Below are 13,293 nucleotides of genomic sequence, written 5' to 3'. Positions count from 1 at the left end.
AGACTAATCTCCCTTCTCCAACAACCACAATCAGATAGATAACCTGCTTCCGTTTGAAATTTTTGGCTATTGGGAATTCACTTTCTAAAAAGCATTGCAAAGAAACAGCTGAACTTTGACTTTGTAACTTAATAGGGTTGGTCTTGGTCCTGCTGTCTGATGCTCTGGCCTTAACCCTAACCCTCATGCAGGTCCCTGTGGATTGAAGGCAGCCAGCATGCCTAGCCCAGTCTTCTGTGTTCTTGGGTGCACATGTACGGTTCCTTCAGATATGTATGGAGTCACATGGTTTTAACCTGTGGAGCTGTTACCTAAGGCAGTTCTGAGCAGTGCCGAATCCACTGGCCCCATAACAGCCCTATCTGAGCAAATCCCTTCCCATAAGACAGCCTACGTTTGCATTAGATTATTTTGGTCTATAACATACTGATACACGACAGCGTTGTTAAAGGTTTGCCTTCAAGAATGAAGAATCTGATGTTCTTCCTCAATCCTGAGGCCCAGAAGAAGGGAATTTATTTAATTGTAACAGCAGAGATTTGTCCTGAATCAAGTAGAATTGTCTGCATCCATTACTGTACGCATACTGTTGAAGTTGGTTTTAATAGAAATTGAATGCAAATTTCAATCTCAAGTATTCATGGGATCTGATGACATGGCAGAGGGTCTAGAGGAAGAGCCCAGCAGCAGCGAAAGTAATAGCTGAAGAGAGAGACTTAGCCCTGGAGAAATCTGATGTATTTCTCCAGCAGGGCTGAGGAAAAAGACAGGTAAATATTAAAGGGGTGAGGGGTGAGAGAATGGACTTGATTTCAAATATTAAGAGGCCAGGCAGCAGGATGAACAATAATGAGTTCCTTGATTGAGTGTATGTGGAGACTTTGATAAGAAAGAAGAAATTCGCTGGTAGCGTCACACTGACTCTGACATGTCTTCTTCGTGGGAATATTGTTAGGTTTTGAGCTATAACATTGTGCTGCATTATGTTTTACCAATTGATACAAAGAGAGAAAAAAACAAATAGTCTTTAATTGAAACCAGCCAAGAGAACAATGACAAGGAAGGTTTTAGCACAGTGACACGGCATAAACAATACGTTCTAATGGAAACCTACTCTGTGTTTCATGGGCTATGAATGCAGTGCGTTAGACAAAATAGGAGAAAGTCCTATTATTTTTCGGAAAGTGCAAAGAAGGGATCTGTTGGCTATGAGGCTTTCTTCTTTCATCTGCTTTTCAGATCTTAGTAGAAAATAATTCAACAAATTGGATGAAAGTCCAACTGTTTGACTATTGCAGAATCATAAACTTGGGATTTTTTTGATACCTTAGAAATTATTTGAGTCAGTTTAGAGCTACTTATTATACAATTTTATTGCTATAGCTGCTATTGTGGGGCCTAACTGTGATACATGTAAGAAAAACAGAATACTAGGCCGGGCGCAGTGGCTCATGCCTGTAATTCCAGCACTGTGCGGGGCTGAGGTGGGCAGATCAACTGAGGTCGGGAGTTCGAGACCAGCCTGACCAACATGGAGAAACCCCTTCTCTACTAAAAATACAAAATTAGCCGGGCGTGGTGGCGTATGCCTGTAATTCCAGCTACTCAAGAGGCTGAGGCAGGAAAATCGCTTGAACCTGGGAGGCGGAGGTTACACGGTGAGCCGAGATCGTGCTATTGCACTCCAGCCTGGGCAACAGGAGCGAAACTCTGTCTCATAAAGAAAAAGAAAAACACGACACTAAATAGTTCCTGAGTGCCCTCTGTATTTGTGAATATCCACATGGAGCAGTGATTCCTGGGCTGACGAGGACACCGTGGATACACAATGGGCATGGAGCTTCTCTCTTCATTTCACACCACAAATATTCATTGGGGATTACCCGTTTGGATGAGGTTTGTTCAGCTGGCTGAATCTACCATTCACAGGCTGAACAGCCAGCAGTCAAACCAGTTGCAGTTTGTTGACCTATGCCAGTCATTTCAAATCCTCCCAAAAGTTGTTACTTTAGGCTTTTGACAACTGGATCAGATCAACTCTATGACATTTATTGGACAATTTGTAACTGATAATGATCATGGCCAAAAATCTTAGATGAACATCATGTAATCTACACAGATAAGATCTCAAGCTAAAGGATGCTTTTAGCCAAAGAACACATAAAGGGAAAAATAGGCTTGAGAAAGAATTTGAAAGAAAAGAAGCTAAACATACAACTTAGGGAGACTCAAAGAGATAGTACTTATTAATAAAAGGAAATGGGAATAATTGGTGCTATCACAAGGCAACCAAGCCGTATAAGAATGAAGATAATTTCTAATTGCAGTCAACAAATGGTAAAAGAACAGCCACAACTTCTGTTTCATAATCAATTTCATTCTTCTATGCATTCTTCCTACTGTTCTCTATTCAAATGCAGACTCATAAACAGCCACTCAAACACCAGTAATAATTAATTGAACACTTCAGTGTCAAACTTGAATATTTAAATTAGTAGTTTGAATACAACATATCTGACCTGATTCTCTCACCCACATTTCACAGACTCTGGGAATGAGAGAGTTCATGGTAGACTGCCCACTTTTGAGAGTAGGATATAAGGAAACTATCTCCTTCAAGTCTTTAAATCTCTAATAATTGTTTGCCTTGTGTACATTATATATGTTTTTATTAACAGAGGACACTATGAATAATTATTTAAGAATGCACTTTTATATATAACCTTATTTGCTCTTAGTGGCAATCCCATGAGATAGTTATGGCAAAGCTACTATTACCATTTTATTGATTAGGATACTGAGGTCAAAAGATAGAATGACTCATGCAACTACCAGGAGAAAGATCCAGGAAGATACTCAGGTCTTCCTGTGTGTTTCAATTCTCCTGTAAGTGCACTGTTCCATTCTTTGGAACACTTTTCCCTACTAATACTAGAAGTTTTCCAAAATTATTATACTGTCTGGGCTGCATATTGGATGTAGCAAGGATAGAATACAGACAGATCTTACAGCTGTTATGTTACCAGCGTGGAAATGCAGATTATTTTTTAATGAATGTGTTATAACTGAAAACAATATCTTTCCACAGAAAATCACAGAAAACTAATACAGCTCATGAGGGATTGCAGCAGTTAGGATGAATTCTAAAGTGGAAATAAGCAACAATGGGGGTTCAGATTTACTCTATTTAGGGAATGATGTTTGCTAGTTTTCAGGAACATTTGTTGCTACATCCAGTCTGCTGGGGAACTAAACTCCTATTAGTCTTTTACCTACTGGCCAGTAACTACTAACAGCAAGTCACAGGAAGTTTTCCAAGGGAACTTTTTAGAGATGTTTATTGAACAAGGTACATAGGAATGCTGAGACTAGGGGGTCTCAGGATAGCAAGAAAAGAAGTAGAAAGGATACTACTTTAAGTTAAAAATAGTATATAAGCTAGATAGTATTCAGTTGTGAATGTGATTGGTTTTCTGGAGAGCCTTTTACAAAAAAGAATTTTGGGTTTGGTGTCTGATTTTGATAATAGTCAGCATCTTTGCATAGAAAAGAGAAACTCCTATTTTGTCTTACTGAAGGTTTTCTAGGGCTAGGCCTGTCTTCTTCGGAGCTCTGTTTTATGCATGTGTATTTTGATTAATAAATAACTTGTATTAGCAAACTAACTTGCATTAGCAAATAAAATGAGAAAACATACCCTTTATTGTCTGCATCTTTCCCTCTATTTTGGAACTTATGAAGCAGTTTTTTCCTGAATTTTTTCAAACTTTGGCTGTGTTTGAAAATAGCTTTGTAAAAGTACTTTTGTGACTCAGAAAAAGTAAATGTGGATCTGATGCTAATCTCTTCAGATTCGAAGAACCAAGAGTCTCTTGTCTGTATAGAACTAGAAAATTTGATTTTCACTTAAGCTGAATAGAATTCAACTTTCTGGGTTGTTGGGTCCTCCAAAAATCATTAGTCTAGAAAGTTGAATTCTGTCCCTAAACCTACCCATTTGTCTCTCATCATATATTTGGATTGCTCTGAAACATGCCTGTACGTTTCTATCCAGCAGCTCCATTCTTAAAACAAATAAACCAGCAACCCAAAAACACAAAAATAAACACACATGGCCGGGCATGGTGGCTCACGCCTGTAATCCCAGCACTTTGGAAGGCTGAGGTGGGTAGATCACCTGAGGTCAGGAGTTTGAGACCAGCCTGGCCAATGTGGTGAAACCTCGTCTCTAGTAAAAATACAAAAATTAACCGGGCATGGTGGCACATGCTTGTAATCCCAGCTACTTGGGAGGCTGAGGCAGGAGGATTGCTTGAACGTGGGAGGTGGAGGTTGCAGTGAGCTAAGATTGTACCACTGCCCTCCAGCCTGGGTGACAGAGCAACACTGACCAAAAACTGAAAATTAAATTAAAAAAATAAAACCACACAAACCCTACTCTGGAAAGGAAAGGAGCTGCCTATGAGACTTCATGCCTGAAAGCTGCAGTGGCCAACTGGAGTAATGGAAAGTCAGGTGGGGGTTTACTCTACCTCAACTTGATTTAAATTCTTACTATCTCAGAGCAAGGCCAAGACTGACTGTGCATCCGTGCTTGACCACTTGACTCACATCTGGAGATTCGGGCTTGTAGAACACTGAACTATAAGAGAATGGTGGAGTCAGGTGACTTGACACTGACCCGATGCCCAGGGGCTGGTTTAGACCTGAGCTGTAACTAACCATGTGTAGCTTTCTGTGTGTGTCTCAGTTTCCCTCTTGGTAAAATGAAAAAGTTGTTACACCAGTGTTTTCTAGCAGTTGAACAGCTTTTTATAGTGAAATCATATATAAAGCCCCAATGCAGAAAACAGAAATGCAGGCGTGTTTACCTGGCACTGAGGATGGTGAAGCTGGAGCCCACTGAACCTCCCTTTAGTCCTCAGAACAGTCCCTGAGGTGTATCTGCAAAAACTCTTGGTTTCTGCGGGGGACAATTTTGAAGATGCATCAAATAATTATTAGGGTCTAACAGTTCTAAAAAATTAAGAATTGAAAACTTCCTGACAACGTACAGCATATAAACATAATGACACAGGCAAGCAGTACTTTGCTTAAAATGGCACCAGAACTTTTGCACAGACTGTTGTTTTAAAGAATGATTTCCAGACATCTGAGGAAAGGACTATTTTAAATTCTCCCCAAGGCTTTAGGTCACTGAAATCAGGTACAGTCTCCTGACAGTGTTGTCCCCAGACAGGTATGAGATGACATATGATTCAGTAATTGTTGATAATTCTACCCTCCTTCCTTCTTCAATCCCCAAAGAGTTTGAAAACAGAAGAGAATGGGTGTACTGAGTATAAAAGGGGAGGGGTGCTACTTTCCTTGTCTCCTTTCTGGGAACCAAGCTGTGAAGATAAGAATGGAGAAAGGCCCATGGTGACAGTAACTGGTTTAAAGAGGCAAACTTTGAATTCTACTGGTAGATGATTGGAAATTGAGCAGTCTCAGTTTAAAATAGTATTTAAATTCTAAGTTGCAGATGTTCTCATTTGATAAATCATATGCAAATAGATGCCCCTCTGCATTTATTTGCAATGTCTTTACTTCTTCACTTTTTTTTTGAGACAAGGTCTCACTCTGTCTCCCAGACTGGATTGGTAGTGGCATGATCTTGGCTCACTGCAGCCTCTGCCCCCTGGGCTCAAATGACCTCCCCCACCTCAGCCTCCCAAGTAGCTGGGACTACAAGCATGTGCCACCACACCAGGCTAGTTTTTGTATTTTAGTAGAGACAGAGTCTCCCCTTGTTGGCCAGGCTGGTCTCGAACTCCTGACCTCAAATGATCCAACCACGTCAGCCTCCCAAAGTGCTGCGATTACAGGCGTGAGCCACTGTGCCAGGTCCTGCTTTATTCTTGCATGACCGCAGGATACTTTCTGACTTAGCAAATCCTGGCACAATACTCACATTGCTCTCAACTAGAGTGCCTTATGACTGCCCGCCCGCCGTATGCATTCAAAGTCATATGCAAATATGCTGAAGAATCCTATGCATGCAGAAAAAATAAAACCATTTTTTCACATGTTTACAAATGAAGTATCCCTTCGGGCCCCTGGAGAATCACGTGTGTATCACAAAAGAATGCAACTTAGCCACAGACTGGTTGATTGTCTTTGATAATCAAAATGAAGAGTGTTTCCCAGCTTTGACCAGCATCATTAAATCCCAGAGCAAAGCATTTGTAGTTCCTGAAGGTCTTGTTCAAGAGCAAATCAACTATGAATTGTGGCAAATTGTATTGCTGCTTCCTGGAAAGAGCATGGTTTATTTATATGTTTCGGTTCCTTCCTGGTATGGTGTGTATTATAAAGGGAATTCAGCAAGGCAGGCCATAATGGACGAAAATATTTTTAATGGAGTAGGTTTTGTGTGTGTGTGTGAAACAGTTTAAACCTTCCTCCATTCTGCTCTGCTTGCATTCTGATACTAGCCAGAGCCTGTTTAAAACACTTGTGGCCAATGTTTATTATACTGCGGTTCCCCTGTAGTATATAAATTGGTTATTAAGTACTGTGGTTCTAAATCACTTGGAGAGCCCCATAACATTTTTACTGGCTTGTTCTGTTCTGTGTTCCTATTCATAGGATATCAATAACGAGAGTGACAGCTGACATTTCTCTTGCTAAGAGGTCTGTCCTAAATAATCCCAGCAAGAGAGCAATAATTGAACGTTCGAACACCCGGTCCAGCTTAGGTAAGATGTTCAAATGTGGTACTTCTTCAAGCTGTGCTTACAGACCGGGCTGACACATGGTGCATTTGTGAATGTCTTTGTCAATTTGTTCCCCATTCTGAATGGCGGGAGCACTGAGTACCTGAAGAGAATGCTAGCTATGGCAGGAAGGCAGCAGAGTCTTGCAGTAGCCAGAGCCTGCTGTCTCTCAGCTTTAGTCAGTTAGCTAATTAGTCTGGTGGGAAGAATCCTCAATGGGCTCTCGTAGTCTTTGCCTGCCTAACCACGTGAAACCACTCATCTCCACTTTGCTCAGCTTCTCAACGGGGCTAATGATATCTGTCATACCTGAGTCACAGCGGACGTGAAAGGAAACGAGGTGTTCAGCCTTCTGAGATCTTTAGAAGAAAAGCTAGATAACAGTGTTCTTGGTGTTGCAAATGGCAATGACCATTAGTAACATGCAGGGACTTTAAACATGTCTTTCCTGGGGTACCAGTCGGAAAGCATCCTAAAATTCCCCATGATGGAGAAGAATAAAAGACTGTAAGTGAGTAGCTCCATCAAGCCATAGGTGAACAGGGCTGTGGAGGATGGAATCACCACCCACAGAAGCAAGTCCATAGGCTGGTGAATTACATTGTTCATCAGGAAAGCCTGTTCATGGTCTCCACAATTGCCAAGGGTGGTGTAGTCCGCTCATGACTTCCTAGGATTCTCTTTACATTCATATTCTGAGGGCAACTTGTTTTAACTAGGAAGGATAAATAGGGCTCTTCCATGCCTTACATTTTTTAAACTGTTGAAATTAGCTCTATAGATGATAGAAAACTAAACAAAATTAAGATTTCCAAGACAGAGTGCATGCCCTAACATCACACTAAGAACCCACTGACCTTGAGCCAAAGATTGTACAATTTGTAAAGAAGGTACAAAGTATTATCTGCGTATTCCTGACATGGGATTGGCACATGATCATTGCTAATAAATGTTTGTTGGATGGTTGCTTTGTGAAGGAATACGAAACATACCAAATAGAGTAGTGGTCAGTGCTTGTGAGGGAAAGATCCCAGCGATTAGTGGTCCCTTCTTTAGTCTTGTATTTAGAGCCTTCCACATGCAGAGGGAAGCATGCTCAAAGGCACAGTATTGTGACCTGGAGGAGGTACAATGGCAATGTTGATGGTGAATCCTATTAGGTAATGACTAAAGTTAAATATCATGGGTGACAAGGACATTAAGTTAGGTTGAGGATTTCTCAGATAAACATCAATTCTCTGCTCTCCTGTTTTCTACCCATTTTGTAACTCCTTATAGTGTCTTTGGCTTTTAACTACTCCTTCTTCTAACGTATGGTGAGAGGCTAAAAGATAATTAAAAGCTTAAGCCAGGTTGTCTGACTCCTTTAACCACTGACACCTGCCAAGGGCTTCACCCGTATTCACTGAAGTCATCCTTACAATCCAGTCACCCGCTGTCAGAGTCAGTGGGGTGGATGGGTGGCAAGTTAGAGTAAACAAGAAGAAACAAAGTATATCTCAGCTCGTGGTTTTTACCTTTACTCTTTAAAGTCATATACCCACAACCATTGGAGTTAATTTCATGGCAATCTGTTAATATTATAATAACCACAATGTGATCCATTTGTGTGCTTATTCATGCACATTTGTAGATTGCTTCATCAAATGTTTATTGAACACTTGTTATGTGCCATGCATTACACTAGACTTAGGAAATACAGACATATCCCACACACAGTGTCTTACCCGTGGGCAAAGAGACAGAAGGGACAGATGGTTAGAATACCTGTGACAGTGGAATTATGAACAAAGAGCTAGGGGTATAAAGAAGAGTAGGGGGTAGGAGATGTGTGAGAAGACTTCTCAGGAGTTATATTTGAGCTGGTTCTTCAAGGCAGGAGTGTACAAAGACATTGACATGTAAACAAAAATGTATTGTTGAGAAAGAAGTAGATTTGTGTATAGCATGCTTAGAACAGGGAAGTTGGGGGTGTGATTTGAGAGGAACAGAAGAGACTGAAAAAGACCGAGGCCAATGTGTTGGGGTTCTAATGTGCCTTGCTAAAGAGATCTCCAAAATAGATCCCATGCAATGTTAATTTTACAACATAGTAATAGTTGTTACATTCAGAATGTTTTCCATTGTCAAATAAATTTGGAAATGATGGATTAAACTGACAGGTTTCTTCTCTGCAAGACTCTAAGAGCCTTGAAGATGTAAAGGGTAATGCATGTTTGAAATTCTAAAGAGAAGCTAGTATGCTATGCAATATATCCCTTGCACAAAACCCCCTTCTTCCCATAGGATATCTTATGAGAGTATTGTTCCAGAGTACTCACTTTGGGAAATGTTGCTTTGGGCCTGGGGAGCCACTGAAGTGTTTTAAGCATGGGAGAAATATGAACAGGTTTGGGTATAAGGAATATCATTTGTGACAGAGATCCTGGAGAGAGGTGGGCCCAAATCAGTCATGATCAGTTTATAGAAGTGTTCATCGAGGTCCTCTAGCATCATAGTCCGTGACTCCCCAGGGCTCCATTTGACTAGAATAGGATTATGAGGAAACCTTCATTGGAACCCCTCTGAGAATCAGTCCAGGTAGCCAACATTGTTTGGTTTGGCTGAGATCTTTTTCAAAAAAAAAAAAAAAAAAGAGAGAGATGGCTATATAGATAAATGTGCCTCACAGATAAAATGTATTTATTTACATTCTGTATACGTATTATCCAAACATTGGGCTCACCCTAGTATTTAATGTGGCCTTCTCCAGCATCCGTCCTGGCTTGTTCTGCCCAAGCACCTCTCTTCTTCTGCCCAAGTGCCCATGGCCTAAGAGTTTTGTGTTGGTTAAGCAGTAGGTATCGCTGCCCTTGCTCCTGGCAGAAACCACACTTAACCTCACCGCTGGTGCAGAGTAAATAAGGTTCAGGTATTTCTGAGTCACTTACACAGAAACTCAGAGTGCCTTGAGGGTTATTTGTACCAGGGCAGTCCAGTTCGCGTCAATGTCTTTTTGCTGCTTCCGAAAATATTGTATTCATATTTGAGGCTTAAGAAAACATAGGCTTGCTCACATATAGTCCTAGCCAGGAGCTCCCATAAGCCAGTGACAGTTTAATGAAAACAGCAAATGGAAAACATACCCTGACATCCTGAGGCTGAAATTTACTACAGTAAAAATTGACTTTATTTTCCAAACTTCCTTCTGAAGAAACATTTCTTTTAAAACTTTCTGACGTGTGAGAAAAAAGGGGACAAATATGTTACATTACTAACAAATGTAGAATATGATTTCAGAAGAATTTGACAAATAAGCCCACTTTGTTTTCATTAATATCCTGAAAGCTAGTCCCCTTTCCAAGCAATGTGAAGTCTTTCAGGCCATTGGTATTAGATAACTTGAAAAGTGATATGTTGACTCTTCAAATGCATCCTTTTAAATACAGATCATGCCTTAAACTTCAGTGATTCTATGGGAAATAAGAATTTTATGCAATCAGGCAAAACATGAGAAAATAGATTTTCATAATAGTCTTGAGGATTCCTGACCCTGCATACCTTGTCAATCCTTTTGGTTAAGGAAGGGAGAATTTTTCGGTGGGCAATGTGAGCTTGAATTTACACTAAATAAGCAAAGCAAATCACAAACACTTTTCAGTGAGGATAGTTACAGCAACACTACCTTTTCCCTAGGCCATCTTTAGGATCATCTAAGGCTGGGTACAGTGGCTTACACCTGTGATGCCAACACTTCAGGAAGCCAAGGCAGGAGGATTGCTTGGACTTCAGAGTTCAAGGCCAACCTGGGAAACTTAGTGAGACCCTGTCTCTACAAAAAATAAAAAATTTAGCCAGGCACAGTGATGTCCACCTGTAGTCCCAGCTACTCTTCAAGCTGAGGTGGGAGGATCACTTGAGCCCAGAAAGTTGAGGCTGCAGTGAGCCTTGACTGTACCACTGCACTCCAGCATGGGCCACAGAGTGAGACCCTGTCTCTAAAAATTAATAATAATAATTTATATTAGATAGTCTTGTGTACTCTATGTACTTTGGACCAGATTACAGCATTGTTTGGTCAAATCTATAGCCAAAAAATAAAAATAAAAAAACAAAATCAGCTGGGCACAGTGGCTCATGCCTGTAGTCCCAGCACTTTGGGAGACCAAGGTGGGTGCATCACTTGAGATCAGGAGTTCGAGAGTTCAAGACCAGCCTGGCCAATATGGCTAAACCTCGCCTCTACTAATAATGCAAAAGTTAGCTGGGCATGGTGGCGTGTGCCTATAATCCCAGTTATGTGGGAGGCTGAGGTATAAGAATCACATGAATTGGGAGGTAGAGGTTACAGTGAGCCAAGATAATGCCACTGCACTCCAGCCTAGGCAACAGAGTAAAACCGTATCTCAAAAATGAAAACAAATTAATTTCTCTGAAAATCAAGTATAATTCAGACTTTGGGCATGATCCAATAAGTCAGGTAATTTATAAATTATATATAAAATTTTTTTTTATATTTCAGAAAGCCATGTCCTATATTGATTATCTGTTTTCCTTTAAAAAAAAAAACAAACAAAAAAAAAACAAAAAAAAAAAACAAAAAAAAAACAACAAAAAAAAACTGGATTGCTTCAGACATTTGAAAAGAGTAGATTTTTCATTTGACTAGACTCATGCACAGATTTGGGTCACTTGGCTATTACAGCCAGCCAGAGAGATTTGCATCTAGATGCATTGCAGCATTTTAATATAATTGGCCTTACTTTTTGTTCTTAATACTGAAGCTAATTATGCCTTAGAGCAAGTACACTGGCTCTCATACTTAAATCTAACTAGACTTAATAATATGATTAGCTTTAAGGATAGATTCAGAGCAGTTAACCAGTGGTACAAAAATGTGCATATCAGTCAAAACAGATGAGTTGTGGGGTTTTTTTTTTTTTTTAAGCATGTCCACAAAGTATTAGTATATACTTTGTTGATAGAAATATTTCAGTGTAATTTGCTTTCCATGTGATGTTGCTTTGCACATATATTTCAGTTGTTTTCTCAATGTGGTTTCAGCTTCTATGGCTAACATTAAAGTTTTTTAGAACAAAACAACAATCAAAAACAACATAAAATAATTGTCGTAGGTATATAAACAGCTAAATATTATGTTGACTAGAAGAAGTCTGAGAGCCATCTGTGAAAATTTAAAATATGTTATTTTGTAATGTAGACCAACATATCTGAAAATATACTATATCTTTCTAATGTAAGAACTAATTCATAACAATAACCAGGATCTATTTATTATTTTTCCTTTTAGCGGAAGTACAAAGTGAAATTGAAAGAATCTTTGAGTTGGCAAGATCTTTGCAACTGGTCGTTCTTGATGCAGACACCATCAATCACCCAGCACAACTTATAAAGACTTCCTTAGCACCAATTATTGTTCATGTAAAAGTCTCATCTCCAAAGGTAATTAGCTCCCTTCTGTCTTAAAGGTTAGAAGTGCATCTTTTAAAAATGTGCTTTGCTCTGTGATTTTTTGTTAGTGGACAAGGAGAACATCTTGCTGATTATTAATAAGCACATTTAAAATCTTTCCACAGTGTACAGATTCTATGAATTTTCAGATAGTGGAGAATATAATAGTTCATTTCTTCTAAAAGCTACTATTGTAGATCCCAAACCAGACAGTTATGCAAGTGTTTAATAAAAACAAAACATTAAGACAGATGTGGAAAAGTAGACTCTGGCTTATCATAGACTATGAATTCTATATTGGTAAATTTCTTGGATACTGTTGATTCCTGTGTCACCCATACTCTGTACCTAGTTGAGAGAGTACATCTATATTTATCAAAAAAGGTATCTATATTGATCATATATAAAATAGAATATCACTGTTTAAACATTTCCTATGAAAGTATTACAGACCCTGATTTGTGCTTAGGTTGAGTTCTTGAAAGAATGTAGTTATTCCATGGTAAGCACAATGGGAAATTTGCTTTGTATCTTTATGGCACTGTGGGAGATAAAAATAAAAGTGAAATAGCCCCAAATTAGTTTCCTTTGATTTGGATGTTCTTTCATTTTTAAAACAGGATATTGTTCTTAAAAAGTTAATGTGAAATGGATGCCCTTGGGAAATGCCATCTTAATAATCAGTTTCTTCTCTGTGCCTCCTAGTGTATGTTGGTGCCTAAATACAAATTCAACTGCCAACCAGCGTGGCAGTCTCCTCTCATGGGCGGAGAATATCTAAAGAAGCTGTACTCTCCTCCAAATTTTCTGAGATCCTATCCTTCCATCTACCTGTGCAGACACTGCTTTGGTGCAGTGGACTTGGGAATCCTGAGCAAACTAGGGCCTTTTGAGAATCAGTAGAGTGAATTGAAATTACTGCTGGGGATTCCAGCACTTCACTGCAGTGCAGGAGAGTTCAGCCCTTCCCACTGCCCGTGACACTGTCGTGTCCTTAAGTGCAAGAACAGGAGTTCCCAGACCCTATGTCCTGCGGTATTATAGAGCTCATAGATTAACACTGTTTGCAGGGGAAGGGCCATGG

At 39.7% G+C, this 13,293-nt stretch overlaps 1 protein-coding gene across 6 annotated transcripts in view; it reads left to right on the top strand.

Annotated features, from left to right (window-relative positions):
- CACNB4 (calcium voltage-gated channel auxiliary subunit beta 4) overlaps positions 1-13,293 on the top strand; it is a 268,392-nt gene that overhangs the window by 233,786 nt on the left and 21,313 nt on the right. For all 6 annotated transcript variants that reach the window (NM_001261360.1, XM_077956123.1, XM_015110084.3 and 3 more), the window contains 2 exon segments: positions 6,631-6,740; positions 12,049-12,200. In NM_001261360.1, coding sequence (NP_001248289.1) covers positions 6,631-6,740; positions 12,049-12,200 — 262 coding nt within the window.

This window comes from Macaca mulatta, chromosome 12, assembly GCF_049350105.2.
Source record: "Macaca mulatta isolate MMU2019108-1 chromosome 12, T2T-MMU8v2.0, whole genome shotgun sequence".
NCBI lineage: Eukaryota > Metazoa > Chordata > Mammalia > Primates > Cercopithecidae > Macaca > Macaca mulatta.
Note: the sequence above shows the minus strand (reverse complement) of the source record. Positions and strands in the feature narration are given on the sequence as shown.